The sequence below is a fragment of the Dermochelys coriacea genome, chromosome 16, assembly GCF_009764565.3.
Source record: "Dermochelys coriacea isolate rDerCor1 chromosome 16, rDerCor1.pri.v4, whole genome shotgun sequence".
NCBI lineage: Eukaryota > Metazoa > Chordata > Testudines > Dermochelyidae > Dermochelys > Dermochelys coriacea.
Window position 1 is genome coordinate 19,278,185 of NC_050083.1, and position 14,829 is coordinate 19,293,013.

The 14,829-nt window shown below is 49.5% G+C and overlaps 2 protein-coding genes across 12 annotated transcripts in view; one reads left to right on the plus strand and one right to left on the minus strand.

The window, feature by feature from the left end:
* The window catches only part of AGPAT2 (1-acylglycerol-3-phosphate O-acyltransferase 2), a 33,171-nt gene extending 29,820 nt beyond the window's left edge, over nucleotides 1–3,351 (plus strand). For both annotated transcript variants that reach the window (XM_038374516.2, XM_043499008.1), the window contains exon 6: nucleotides 505–3,351. In XM_038374516.2, coding sequence (XP_038230444.1) covers nucleotides 505–671 — 167 coding nt within the window. In that variant the 3' untranslated portion in view covers nucleotides 672–3,351. The remainder of the gene's footprint in view (nucleotides 1–504) is intronic.
* The window catches only part of EGFL7 (EGF like domain multiple 7), a 33,828-nt gene continuing 21,197 nt past the window's right edge, over nucleotides 2,199–14,829 (minus strand). For 9 of the 10 annotated variants that reach the window (XM_043499006.1, XM_038374508.2, XM_043499001.1 and 6 more), the window contains 4 exons: nucleotides 12,504–12,683; nucleotides 9,139–9,203; nucleotides 8,572–8,734; nucleotides 4,744–5,893 (listed from right to left, as the gene is read on the minus strand). In XM_043499006.1, the coding sequence (XP_043354941.1) occupies nucleotides 5,871–5,893; nucleotides 8,572–8,734; nucleotides 9,139–9,203; nucleotides 12,504–12,683 (431 nt within the window). In that variant the 3' untranslated portion in view covers nucleotides 4,744–5,870. Of the gene's footprint in view, nucleotides 5,894–8,571; nucleotides 8,735–9,138; nucleotides 9,204–12,503; nucleotides 12,684–14,829 lie in introns of all 10 variants that reach the window. The other variant, XM_038374507.2, reaches the window with a different exon arrangement.

A 14,829-nucleotide genomic window follows, 5' to 3' on the forward strand; every position in this document is an offset into this window, starting at 1 on the left:
CTGTTAGTATCAGCTACAAAAATTACTCTGCTTTCTAAAAATGTCACACCGGTGATCTTTTGCAATGGACTCTAATTGGAGGACCTTACGGACTCTGCCACTAGCCTGGTGGGGGACAGGGAAAGGAGTTGCAAGTTCTGCCGGGCTAGTCTGTTTTGAGTGAGTTACAGATGGAGTTTGCAGGCACTTCCTGCAATAGGAAGCCATGAACACTTGGGGTCTGGGTGCCTGCTGCCAGGAACTTCTTGTACACAGCCTTGTGACACAGATGAAAATGAGCTATCCCCACTAATGGCTGTTACAACTGATGTAATGGTGCACTTTGACTGGATCCTGGTAACTAGCACATGCGAGCTTTGCTATGCTGTCTGCTATGGCCATGTCTCCTGGGCTCCCAGGGGTTGTGAAGTTGGGGATTATGACTGGTATCTTAGTCATAGGGAGGGTGGAGAATGGCCATCTAATAGCCAAATGCAGAACTTAAGTTCCTTCTCCTGTTCCTAGGTAAAATCCGGGTTGAGGTGCTCCAGCCAATTGAGACCAAGGGCCTGAAGGCTGAAGATGTCACGGACCTCACGGAGAGATGCTACTGCACCATGAGGGAGACCTTTTTCCGACTGTCTGGCATGACGAGTGAGGCGAATGGCTCAGGGCAGGGCCCTCAACAATAGCTCCCAAATAGCAGGGACTGAAAAGACTTATTTCAATTGCCAAAATATCCAAGGGGTTTCTCCCCTTCGTTTGCAGCAGGTTTGGGCAAATCCTAAGCCTCTGCTTAGGGTAATCTTAGTTGACAAACACCATTTGTTGGGCCAGTTCTACTGTTCGGTGAATCTCTTTGTGGGTTCGTTATCTCCCATGGGGAAGTGTCTCATGCATTCAGTTTCTCAAACACCCTACAAGTGCTAGTGAAGCGCTCCTGTCCTGATGCCCAGTGCAGTGACCATTCCGAACTCTTCTGCAAACTCTGGCCATGCTCAGGCAGCTGGGACAGTAGGTGTTGCAGAACACCACATTAAGGTCCTGGCATTGACGCTGTAAGCCTGACACTTGCCAGAGCCAATCCACTGGATACCGAAGACCGTGTTAGGTACATCTTTGCAGCCTCCAAAGGATTAAAACTCGCTTTCATCCTGTCCCTAGCTGTTGGTGCTTGAGGAGGTGAGGGTGGGAGCAGTTATTCAGACAGTGTTCTTCATGCGGCTGCACTCCACTAATACATTCCCAGCGCTTACAGGCAGAGGCTGATGCCCTAGTGGTAAGTCTTGCTCACAGCTGAAATTTAACTTCTAAGGTCTCTGCCCAGCACTCAGTTTCATTCTTTCTCGCCTCAGACACAATTTGTTTTTTGCTGAATCAACCTGTTGGTTGGGGTCTTTTTTTTAAAGACCCACTAAGCATCTGTGGTTCTGCTCAGAGACAGATGGGAGACCAACCACTCACCCCTTCCTGATGGAATGGCCAAGTCCTAGGATGTAGCAGGGAACTGACATGTCCAGGATGCTCTTACCAGAAGTCCTGGGGCAAGTTTTTATACAGATGTCAGTCCCTTATTTGCTCTCCAGACAGAGTGAATTCCCCACCAGTACTTTTAGCAATCTTGCAGCCTAAGGCTTTCTTTAGGTGGGCCTCTACACATGCTTTCTTTGGGTTCTGCTGGGCTAGGACAGGTGGGCCTTATGGGGCCAGCTACTCTTGATGCTGTCCCTTAATGAAGTCAAGTTTCCATGTCCACTGAGTGGACAAGCTCCATGTGGACTTACTCAGGGGTAGGTAGGAGGGGGAAATGTGGAGACCTAAAAAACCCAACCAAACCTGCTGTATAGTGTCTTGGTAGGTTTTATCCAAACACTTAGCATCCCCATAGAGGTTTGCATTACAGCAGCTATCAGGCTATCTCTAAACAAAATCCCTGGGGTTTGTAAGTGATGCATGAACATGCCAAGAACTAAACTAAAAGAATGAGACAAACCCACACAGAGACGGGGACTCTTCTCTGCTCATCCCCATTGTTTTGCATTACAGCCAGCATCCATGATTTAGTATAGTCTTTTTTTTTTTTTTTTTTTTTTTTTTTTACTCCAGCTGATGGCTTGTTTTTAGCATGGTGCCAGGTATGATAGGCTGAGGGAAGGGTAGATGTGGCACTTCCTTGGTATTTGTTGCAACGCTTTCAGTGCTCAAATTTTTTTTGTTTAAAATTGTGTTTAATCTAGGTTTTGTACCTAGATTCTTTGTTGCTGCTCTTGCTTCCTAAGGGCTATCCTGTGCTGTTTGACACATTGCACATCTGAAGCATTGACCAAAAGACAATGCCTGCCATACAAACATGTCTTGGAACATTAGCCTTACTAGGACTGTTCGTGTCAGTTGCAAAAGCCATGGTGTTGGAGAGGTAAAATGTGCTGGATGGGGGAGGGGTATGATGGCCCTGAATTAGTGTTTCCTTTGGTCTGAATTTACCAGCTGGGAAACAGTAGCTAGAGGGATTCCCGGAAACTAAGTTTCAGACTCTCCTCACCCAGTGGTAGAAATGTAGAGCCCCTCTCAAAGGGAGTAACAGCAGAGATATTTATGCTCTCTGGGGAAGCGAGCCTTAGCCATGAAAACTCCCAGGGATTTGATTTAGAGGCCTTGTCAGCTTGAGGCAACATTCCCACAAAGGCAGTGCATCTCTTCTTGTAAAGTAATCTTGTGCAATGTATCGTCCCCAAGCTCCTGCTCAGTGGGTGGGAGTGGAGATGATGCTGTCTCAATCACTGAATTCCTGGTTTGTTTTTTTTGTTTTTTGTTTTTTTCTATAAAGGACACCAAATCTAATGCTTAGAAAGCACTAATGCAGAACTGGGAGAAACCAAATAGAGGATGCTGGGGGTAGGTAGCTCCACATGGTTCAAAGCTGTAGCTAGAGCTGTGTTTACAAATGAATATTGGAGCATCGATCTGGTACAATCCAGATTTCAGAACTGAAAAGCAGGAGGATTGCTTTCTTCTACTGGTTCTGTACTGAAATCAAAGCAGCACTTTTTTCCTTCCATAAGAATGGCAGACAAAGTGGCTATGTAAGCGAGGCAAACATCCAAGTTCTTGTGGAGATTTCATACCCTCTTGCCCAGTGGCTCCGGTCTAGAGTGAGCAGTTGGGATGGTAAGGTCATAACAGGTGGATATTTTTCTTTGGCCAATGATGACTCTGTATCAGATGTATAAATCCAAGTCTGTCTGTTTATGACTGAGGTGGGAAAAGAGCTTGAGCGTGCACAAAGGCAGTTGTCTGCTGTTCCATTTTTTTAGTTGTGTTTAAATGTATGTTTGATCAAATGTACATTCTTATAAAGCAGTTGTTTAAATAAAAAGTCTTGTGTGGGGTTTATTTGAACTCAGGTTGGGTTGAACTTATTACCTGGAGGAGCTTTTCCTGTGGGTGGGGGAGTGTACCCAATATTGTCAGTTTCCCCTTTGGTATTTGAGAATCTGTCGCTACCCACACTTTTGCCCCCCTGCGAGCATGGTGAGGTAGCAGGTGCAGAGAGCTGTCTGGACCAAATCTGTATGCAGGTTCTGCCTTGTCCATTCTCAAATGCATCGTTGTTTACTACATGGGTACATGTTAGTTTGTACACAATATACATCAAAGATTGCATGGCCACAAGGATCACTGCAGAGCTCCTGGCCTCATTACCAATTTTGTAGAAAATCTTTAGTGTTCTCACAACCAAGCACTGAACAGCTTGGGTGAGGTTGGCCAAGTGAGCTTCCTGCTACTAATGAGCTGGACTGAATGACTCCTGCATAAGGGAGTCAAAATGTGCTTTTGTCCAAGCTGTGCAGGGAGGACTTGTTTAGACAAGGTGGTGTGTGGAGCCCTACAGATGCAAATTTTGGATTGCATCCGCTCTGCCATCCACAGCTGCAGCGATCTGTGGATATAAATCTGGTATCTGCAGACAGGTGGGGCTCTGTATGTGCTATATAGTAACATGCTGTATGGACATAGCTACAGAAAACTGGGCACCCGAGTACTGCCTGGCATACAGTCCTTTTCACCCAAGTGTGGCTGAGGCTCTGGGAACACAGCCTGGGCTTCCTTCCTCTTAACCCGAAGGTAAGTACCTTCTCCTCCCTATAAAAGCACCAGAAGGAGATATGAGCTGCAAAGATCTGCTGGTCTTGAGTAGCTTCCTTACCAGCCCTTCCCTTCTGCTCCCCTATTTCTCCAGGGCAGAGGAATAGGCTGTAGGCACAGCTGGCAGCAGGCCCTCTAGCATGGTTACCAGCTCTGCTTGAGCCTAGTAAAGGGTTCCAGTAACTTTAGGGCTTCTAGGGCCTATGCTCCTATGTATGTGTGGAGGGGCTGGTCATGTTCCCTAGGCAGCTGTTTGTACCCTCTGCTTCCTGCTGGACCCTGTTGCCCCCTTCAGGCAGTGAAGAAGAGAGATGTTACTGCAACCCTTCCCCAGGGTCTATGTTCCCCCTTCCAGAGGCAGGAGGTGGGGAGAGATGATGCAGACCTCTCTACCTGCAGCTTCCTACCTGGGTGTGTGCATTTAAATCAAGTTGCACCTTGGCTGCAAGCAAAAGGAAGCTGCTAACCCCCTCAGCCTGACTCTGCTTCAGCAGTAACTGTGGCCTTAAGCTCCCATGAGTGAAATCATGACCTAGGGTAGAATAACTGGATTCCACTGGGCCTCTTTCATGGCTCAGCATCTTGACCAACCAATGACAAGCCCATGCTCGAGAGCTGTACAGGCCATAACTTTAATACAAAAACTGCACCACCCTACACAGTGCTCAGCTAATAGACCTCAAGTCTCCAGCTGTTTAAGTAGAAAAGCATTGTACCATAGAAGACTTGTTAGTTTTCTAGAAACATTAGGACCCTTCCTCCAGCAGCCTTAAGATAACCATGCAAAAAGGCATGAGCGCTGCAGGCTTTGCCCACAGCAACCTGGCAATGTGCATCCCTTCCTACTTTTAAATACAGCTATTCTGCCACTCCTAGTTCCATTCTGAGCCAAGGCTGGTTTAGCTGGCAAAACTGGCTGGTTATCTTGACACATAGGCAAGCAAGTGTGCCAGGCTTCAGTGTGTAAATGAAGCCAATTTTTAAGAAGCAAAGGGATTATCCCTCTCCTCTTCCCATGCCCTCTAGCATTTCAAATGGAGAATATATACTAGCTCTCTCAGGGGCAAGGTTTTAGTGACCAGATTTGACTTGGTCCATTTTGAATCTGTGTGAATTTCAGGTATGTGTAAAAAGGAGGTGGTGGAAAAGCCAAGGAGCAGAATCCAGCCCTCCTGTATCTCTATCTGCTGCTCTAATAGTGAAGCAATGTGTGGTTTGGCAAAACTTTCCCCCCTGGGTACTAGCAATAGCAAGGTCTGGCTATATAGGCTCTTAACAATGTAGATTTCTAAGCTAAACAAGCTGCAGCTTGCACAGATTTCATGCTGTGGTACCACACAATTAATTGTTGGCCTAGGATTTCACCTGACTCTCAGTCACAAACAAATTTAAGCACCAAATGGTTTTGCTTTTAGCAAGTCTTGTGTGGCACTGGCTGATGCTATGCCAGCTGGCCAAGCGCTTGGAAGAAAGTGTTATAATCCTGAGCATCTCGTACAACTTTGTCATAGGGGCAAAAAATAAATCCAAGTTAAAATCTGTCTCCAAGCAGCTCAATTCTTGGAAAAACACCCTAGGGCCCTTTGTATCAAAATAAGCTCTTTATGCCTCCATCCCACGTCATCCTGAAGGCGTCGTGGCCTCTTTTGCCAGGCTGGGTCAAGAGGTGCTGAGATAGGAAATCCAGGGTTACAAATTCACTCTGCTCCTATAATGAAGTGCTGCTTCTCTTGTTGTTGTTGTTGTTAGCGTTCGTTCTTGCATGAACCTGAAACCAGACAATTCCAGAGCTAATGTTAGTCAGGGCCAGTTTTGGGGCCAGTGATGGGGCTGGGGCCTGGTCTACACACTGATTTTGTTTTAGTATAACTTCCTGGGTGTGGCTGGACTTTATTTTTTAAATTGTGTGTAAAGCTTCACAAGCTCAGCCAATCTGAGGGTGTTTGTTTGTAAAGGGGGTAACTTTTGACCAGCACAGCTGATCAAGTCCCAGATTTCAGGGAAGGTCCTAGGCAGTTATGGGTAGAACCCTTACACCATCAGTCTGGGAATGAATTTAAACACAACCTTCTAGTAACATCAAATGCTAAACTATTAAACCATAGCAAAATAACCCTTCCAAACCACACAATGTTAGTTGAAGCTAGAGGGTTTTAAGGGCCTTGTTGTTTGGTCTTTTATCCACAAAGCATTTCACCATTTAATGCATCTATTCCAGTCCCCAGGGGGCTTAGATTTTTCAGGACATAGTACAGTTGGGGTATCCAAAAGTCACTCTTATCTCAGTGCTGTAGAGTCACCAAGCTATGACAGGCCTGATTCTAAACTAAGAACAGCTGCATTTTTCTATTCGTGGCTGCTGATTGCTTACCATGTAGACAGCCGAGTACCCTGCACATAGAACAGTGGAAGAAAAGCTGTGCCTGCAAATGAAGCCTTTAGACACCCCTTTTTAAAAAACTGGAGTCATGCTGAGGATGGAAGGAAGGGAATTCTAGCTACCTTTCTAAGCCCTGTTCAGGGGCAGGTCTTGCACCATTAATACTATTTAATTGAGTGTGATGGGTCTTAGTTTCCATCTTAATTTTTCAACATTCTTGTTTTCAAAGGGCAAAAACATCCATCTGACAGGATGTGACCTGGCACAAATAAGTTACAGTTCACACTTGTCATGTGGCAACATTCCAGTTTACATCACCACATTCTAGTGTTCGAGCTGGTGACAAGAATGTGTACTTAAAAGACCAAGTGAGCCTATTTCAAAAAATGTCACTACAGTGCAGCCTCTAACATTTTCCCCCAAACATACAAGGTGATGGGTGGGTTGTTTTTTTTTTAAAAGCAAATAACAGAAAAAGTTTTGCCCCTTTATAATAGGACTTGACTTTGTCTTGTAGGGCCTGTGTTTTTACACACACACATATATATATATATGCGCCCCTATATTGGAACTAGGTATATTGTAGGACTTCCGTTACGGGTTAGAGGCAGGCTAACTAATCAGGAATTAAGCTGTATTGTTGCTGCGCACCAATTCCTGAGTGGACAAATGATTGGGTTTCTCAGCAAGTTTGATCAAAAGCATTTAATGGAAAACAAGGCTTTCAAATGCAAAAGTTATAAATGGCTGGTAAATTACATACTTAAACAAAACACACTAAAATTGTAGTGGGGAATAAAACATTATACTATCCCAAGTAGCAGTGCTCAATTGAGGGCTCTGTACATTGAAATTAATGCAGCTGTGTGAAAACACCAAACCTATACAAGGCTGTATGCTGAAATTAACAAAGCTTGGTGAAATAAGTATCAACATAAAACTTGCTGTTAATTTCCATGACGTACATACTAGCTGGATAACTACAGCTGACATGAACAGGGTGGTGGGAAATTAAGCCCCATGCCTGGTCTTTATTCAGCTAGTTCTACTTTTTCAGAAGCTAAGGTTTTCATTAAATGTTTTTGTTCAAAGTTGTGGTGCAATTTTGCCTATTCTAAACAGCAATGATTTGCTGCACTGCAGAAAAAAAATGTGTAGAATTTTAGGAGCAACTTCCCCCAGTGTTCCCTGTACTCATGATTTGAACTAGTTCTGTACTCACCAAACTTACTTGGACTGTTAACTTTTGTATTGTGTTTCACTAAGGAGTGAGTTCTGACACTGCACCCACAAACCCTAGAATCTGAGGCAGTTTCTGATGTAGATGCTTATGGCCCCTGAACAGCAGTGGCATGAAAATGAGCTGAGATAATATGTATCCTTGCCACCACCTAAAAACATGTGATCTCCATGCAGCTGTTTGTTATCTTTGGATGCTGCACTAAGGGATCGGATTCAGCACCACACAAACAGCTTTGAAATGAAACTGTGCCTGTTTGTGACCATCTTTTATTAATTACAAGCTGATGAGTTTGGAATTGGTATGGAAGTAGATTAACTGTGGCATAGACATAACTGCTCCAGTTGGTCTGCACATGTGGGGTATGTCTGCCATTCTACTACTTAGATCTGCTTTATAAGAGGGAAGCAGTCTGGCATTTGTACTTTAAATGGCCCATTTTTTGTGTATTCCTAAGGAGTAAATCAGAGCATGTTACTGCTCCACCTGCTCCCCTCAAGTTTGGGATGTGACTTTTTGAAGTGAGCTTGTCTAGATAATGAACTGGAGTGACATTCCCAGAGTGTTCTACCAAAATGCAGATGGTGATTACTGTTTAAAAACAAGGGCTTCTCGTAGGCTGAGGAGGTGAAGCGCTACCCAGCGATAGAACTGGGATTAGAATTCAGCAGCAGGACCATGTCTGCCTTACAGACCCGGTGTCTATGGCAGTGTCACGGTAATAGGTGCAGGGGGAGAAGAGAACTCGCCAGTACAATCTCTAGCAATAACCAGAACCAAGGGCCATCTCCTTGCTGAGCACTGCCAAACTACTCTTGCTACTTACACGTCTCCAGTCGCTCCTCCAGGAAGGAGATCTGCTCACTCAGAGACTCAATTCTATCCAGCTGCCGCAGGGCGTAGAACAGCTGGCTGATGGGGTCTGTGCTGATGTCATCTGCTGCCGATGGCATGAGGTTATGGAATGGAGCCAAGAGTAACTGGAGTTTCTTTTGAGAGCGAGAAAGAGAGAGGAGCTGTTAGTTTTCACCCACCCAGCGTGACCTGCCAACAGCTGATACGACCAGCTCGGCCAGCTCCAAGGCTGGCGGGCTGGCAGAGCTGAGGGTTGGGGTAGTTGACTAGTGCTAAGAGGGCTCCTGGCGGGGAGAGTTGTTACAGTGTTCGCTACAAGCGGTGGGCGACGCAGCTGGGAATGCTGATACCAGAAGACAAGACGAGATTAGGTGGCGAAATTAAAAATAGAGCCGTCGAAGGGCAAAAATTCTGGATGTGAACAGCTGTGCAATGACACACTGGAGCCAAATCTTCTGACTGTGAATTACGAGTGCATCAAAAACAGGCTGAAGTACAAGTGCCTAGTCTCTGTCTGCACTCGCTGACGGGAGCTCACCTGCTCCAGCACTTCCACCTGGTTCCTGAGGGCTTGCATTTCTTCCTTCATTTCACTGGAGGCGCCTGCCATGAGCAAAACACCACAGGAATTAATAAAATCCCTCAAAGCAAACCGTCCTCAAAATAGGGCTGTGATGGTGGAGCAAGGGCGGCCACCTCTGAGGCACAAAAAACCCAGGAGCACCTAAAAAGGTGGAGTTGGCAGCGTGGACTGAGCCCCTGACGGATTTCCCAGCCATCCTGGGAAAACCTGGACAGGTGCCACTGGCAACCCTAGGCGGAGCAGCAGCCGAAGGGTTAACCCGGAAGTCTGGTGGACTGTGAAGGAATGAGCTGGCTGTGCTCTGCCACTCCAAATGCCACCCTCTGACATGCTTGTTGAGACCAGGATGCTCCCTTAGCTGTTCATTGACCAGATGCAGGAATGAAAACAAGCGACAGTTCAGGCTTCCCCCCGTATCAATCTATGTACTAGCTCGAAATCCCCCCCCCCCCCCGAGAGTTTACCAGCAGCTAATCCAGGAACTATGGCAAGAGGTTTGTGCAGTAATGACCAGCCAGGACACCAGTGGCTGATTGAAAACACACAACTGCCCGCAGTTGAGCCCCTGAGGAGGGCCTGTGACTGACCCCTGTGAGCTAATTAACTGCCCTTATTCTGAAACCCTTGTGGCCTGGGATTTACAATCCTGAAGAGCTCTGTGCCATGTGTTCACACAGCCTCGGCTTTTGGGATTCTTACTTCTGGATGGTCCTGTCTGTGGGGATGGCTGCAGGGCAAGATCTTAGTCATGCAAGAATGTGCCTTCTGCCCCTCTACACGCCTGTTGTACAGAGAACTGGGGGCAGAACCTACACTCGGCTTATGACTCCACTGACTTCCCTGGGGTTAGGCAGTTGATTTGGCCCTTTGATATTGGTTTGTTTTGTGGTTTTTTTGGGCAGAGATTCACCAGGCTCGATCCTCCACCTGCTGAGGATCTGGCCCCAACCAGGCTACTAGTATAGTCAAGCAATGCCTGTTCTTACTGAAGAACGTAGTTCTTTGCATTGTAGCAAATCACAAGGCATTGAAACACAGAAAGCTGTCCAAGCCCCAGCCTCTAACCCTAATCCTGATGGGCACATTACCTCACAACCAGCCTTTGCTCTTCAGCCTGAGATCAGTTCACCTTTTCCCCCTCACAGGGTAGCAAAGCATGGGTCCAAAATGTGTGTGTGATTCGGGGGGGGGGGACTGGGATTACCTTTGTTCTGAACAGGAAAGAGATGAATGTTTAGAATTATTGCCTGGCTGTAACTAATTTGGTGGAAACACAGGAGGTTACTCCAGGGCCAAAGGATATTAATTAAGAGAAGGCCATCAGCCACTGACACTTTTCCTTAGAGAGGCTCAGGTGCCAACGATATTTAGAAAGTGATTCATTTTCATTCCTTGGCTTTGGCAGGTTTCCAAAGGGCAGTTTGGGATCTGGGATCCACAGGGCCCTAGAGCTGCACTCCTCTGACAAAGCAGGAATGCTCTGACGCCCAGCACACAACAGTGGGCTGCAGCAAGGTGCAATTAGCAATGGGATGCCTCAATGCCCTGTGTTAGCAATTGTCCTTGTGCACACGCAATTGAGCAGGGCCTTGCTTTCACTTAATGAGCTCGCTGGAGCCTGCTCCCCGTCCGCAAAGCCCAAACAACTAGCCACTGATCGTCCGCTGAACGGAGCAGGTGTTGCTAAGCTGGGCTGTGGTGTATGCATGGTCTGTCCTACCCTTCCATGGGCTTGGACGACAGCAACACGGGTTGGATCCACAGCAGAGGCGAGCCGGCCCAGCTCCGTTGACTTCAGTGGGGCTGTATCTACCCAGTGTGAAGAGTAAAAGGGCACCTGCACCCTTCCTCGAGCACCGTCCGCCGTGCCGCTGCGGTCCTCAAGGCTGGCCAGCTGGGGTAGCAAAGAATTTGCTCAAGAGGGTGGGACTCTATCCCGTTCAGCCCTCTGCCTCCTGCATAGCACTAGCGATAAAGCCGGGGCAGTGGGTGGAACTGTGCCCCTTGTACCACCACAGAATTATTGACAAAGGCGGCTATGATTCAGTCACGGAGGTCACGGCAGTCACAAATTCCTTGACTTTACTGGACCTCCGTGATTTCTTTGGCTTCAGCGCCCCTGCCCTGCAGCTGGAACCCGGACCGTGCACTCCCCTGCCCTGTAGCTGGGGCTGGAACTGGGGCTGTGTGCCCCTGCCCCGCAGCTTCCACCGGGGGCTGCGGTTGGGGCCATGTGCCCCATCCTGCAGCTTCCACTGGGGGCCAGGGCCGTGTGCCCCTCCCCCCAGCTTCCCAGGGCTGTTGCACTCCACCCATGGCTGGGGCTGAGGCTGTGTGCCTGTGGCTGGATCTGGGACTGTGTGCCCCTGCCCCCCAGCTGCAGCCAGCTCCAGAGCCGGGGCTGTGCGCCCTATCCCCCGTGGCTACTCCCCACCCTAGCCGCTGGATCCAGAGCTGTGCCCCCACCTTCCCCCAATGGCAGTAGGGTTCAGACAGTCAGTCCCTCCCATCCCTCTGGGACTCCAGCTCTCATTCCTCCCCATCACCTAACCCTAACATCACAGACAGGTCACAGGGTCCCGTGAATTTTTGTTTGCTGCGCGTGACCCGTGCATCATGTTTACTAAAAATAACCCTGACCAAACCTTAGCCTTATTGCTAAACATGCTGCAGTTACACTGGAGGAGACAGCCAAGATTGCCCCAAAGGCAGAAAGGTGCCCTGCCCCGGTGGCTCTGGAGAGGAGAAAGCCGAGAAGGCAGGCCCCAGGGATCACGTCCACAGCCATACGCGCTGGCGCAGCCCTTCCACCCCGTGCTGCTCCTGTCTGTCGCCAGTGCTGGCCACAGCGCATTATTACTCACGGTACGAGTTTGAAGTGTCACAGCGCGTACCAAAAGTAATAATGGGCCGGCACCAGCGTCGCCGCCACTCCCGTCCTCGGGGCGCTGGAGTCCCACGCCGAGAAAAGGTGACAGTGTGCTGACCCCGTTGTCTCCACGCTGGCCATGGTGTCTCAGGGGCTTTGGAAGCCAGCTCCTGGCCAGGCCGAAGTCCCACCAGCGAGGGGGCGGTCTCGCCCAGTAATCGATTAAACCTCACCACAAGCCATTAGCCCCATTTTACAGCCGAGGCATAAGTGGGTGGGCGACTGGCCCAGGTCAGAATCGAACCCAGGAATCCTGGCTTCCAGACCCCTGCTCTAGCTCCCAGAGACCCCCACTGCCTCACACCCTTTGGTTAAGGTTATGCAATTAACATCCAGCCAAGCAGTAAAATGCCCAGGGACTAGCTCCAGCCCATGCAGGGGTGGCTGTTACCTGATCGATTGAGGGCAGGGAAGGCAGAGGTCTCTGTGTCAGTGGGTGATGCCGAAGCATGGCATGATTTCCCATCGGCGGAGAGCCTGTGACCAGCCACACAGGCACAGCCATAGCTCCCAGGTGTGTTGACACAATGCTGGCTGCAGCCGTGGCGCGGGCCAGCGCATTCATCCACGTCTGAAAGTACAGAGGTTAAATTCACAGGGGCTCAGGTGGGTGCGGGCCATCAGGAAGCAGCCCTTGCGAAGACAGGGTTAGCACAGAGCACAGCAGATTGACACCACCCAACAAGACATGGGCCCCTCACAAAGAGCGTATGCGGGACAGCTAGGACTAGAGAGCAGTCAGCCATCCCTTGTGAGACGGCTTGATCCAGGCTACAAGTTGGGGAGACCTGTGCGGTGACAGCTGGCTGGATTAGTGAGAGAGAACCTCCCAGGGTCTGTGCATACACAAGCTGCCCCAGTAAAGAATCTCCTTTGCTATCAACGCAGCCAGCTCGGGTCTCTCTTCTAGCAGGAGCTAAATTTCCTGGCCCTAATTCTCCACTGTGTTACTCCCATTTTTACACCACTGATGCTGCACCAGGTAAAACTGGAGTAGCCCCGGCGTGCACAAGGCCCAGTACGTCTACAAGGGGCAAAAACAAAGCCCCTGATCTGAATGCTCCCTAATTCTGGAGCTGGATCCACCTGCTCCCCGCTCGGGTGAGCACTGTTCACTGCTCTGTGTGTGTGTATGTGTGTGTATATGTGTCTGTCCCCCAAACAGCCTCACCTCACATGGGGGCAGCTAGTAAAGCCATGCCCAAAAAGTGAAATGAACATGACAGCTCCCCCCTGTGCCTGAGCAAGTCTCTTCTAGGCACCAGGAAAATCTCTTGAGCTGGGATCCAAGCTGTCACTACAGCCTTGCCAGTGAGCCGTGCCTACTCCACACACACAGGCTTTGGTATTACAAATGCGCCAGATCCTCAGCTGGTAGACATTAGTGCCGCTTCACCGGCTTCAAGAGAGCTGATTTACACCTGTCGGGCATCTGCCTCCAACCATGTACTGGACTTATTGGGCCTCTGATTTAGCCTGGGACGGGGTCTTACACCATTTGACTCCATAGTTACTCCTGTGTTACACCGTGGTAAGCGAGAGGCGACCCAGCTCCGCTGCGTCGCGGGCTGCAAAATCGCCGCCTGCACCACGAATAGATTTTATTGAGCTGCGCTGTACCTAGAACGGCGGCAACACCTTGCAGGCCTCCCGAGGTGTAACTCAGCAAGGCCTAGAACGCAAATGAGGCCTCTCTAATAAAGTGAGCGGGAAATGCCATTTAGGGAGAGATTCTCAAGTGGTGTAAAGCAGCCGAGTGCCCCCCCTGACACGGGTGCATCACCCATTTACCCCAGCTGAGGCTCTGGCCTGTTTGCTTTTCAATGGCATCCAGCCGCGGCACTTGCAGAAGGAGGAGGGAATGGAGGGAAGGCCTCCAGCGCATCTCCCACAGCTAGCGCCCCCCCCCCCCCCGCATCCACCGAGCAGCCCGAATGCCTTACCTCAATCTGCCAGCTACAAGCTAGTTTCTGCCTCCCTCTGCTGGGTCAACAGTGTTACGCCAACAGAGCCCTTTGGCTGGCGCTGGCTCACCCCCTCCCTGCTGGTCTATGGGAGCTGTGGGCACGAAACAGTGCTTCCCCTCCCCACGCTGCCCCCAGACCTTTGCTGTCAGTGAGAAGTTCAGTGACCTGCCCAAAGTCACCCAGTGCCAGAGCCCAGATCCGCGAGCCAGTCCTATCGTCCCTTCCCAAGCGCTGCCCATGATTGACAATGCCCACACCCCTGAGAAGGCAGCCCTTGTTCTAAATGACGGGGCTCACCCAAGAGGAAGCAGGGAGCGTCTTTTGCACAAGCACTTGACCTGACCATTGGTGAAGGCACAAGGGCTAGGGCAGCACTAAGCTGCTGAAGATGCCTGACGGCCCATTACATGCGCCAGGTCCAGTGCTGATGCCTTGCAGAGGCAGTGCCCACGTATCTGAGGGGCTGACCCAAAGCATGGAATGGAGGCACCATGCAGCTGGTGTCACGGGTGGGGTAAGCGTGCTGGGTCCACCTCTGCAGGCAGGTATGTGTAAAGACTCTCTGGCAGCTAACAGAGCATGGAGTTACTCTCTCAGCCCACGGGCCTGGGACGTTGGTGGTGCATGGCTCAGGTTCACTCCCTGCTGAAAGCCAACAGAGGAAACCGTTAGGCCTGGGTGCGCTTCACAGTGCCACTGGCCTATCTGGGAGATTGTTGGTAGCCACAGCAAATCACCGTCTACAGGTCA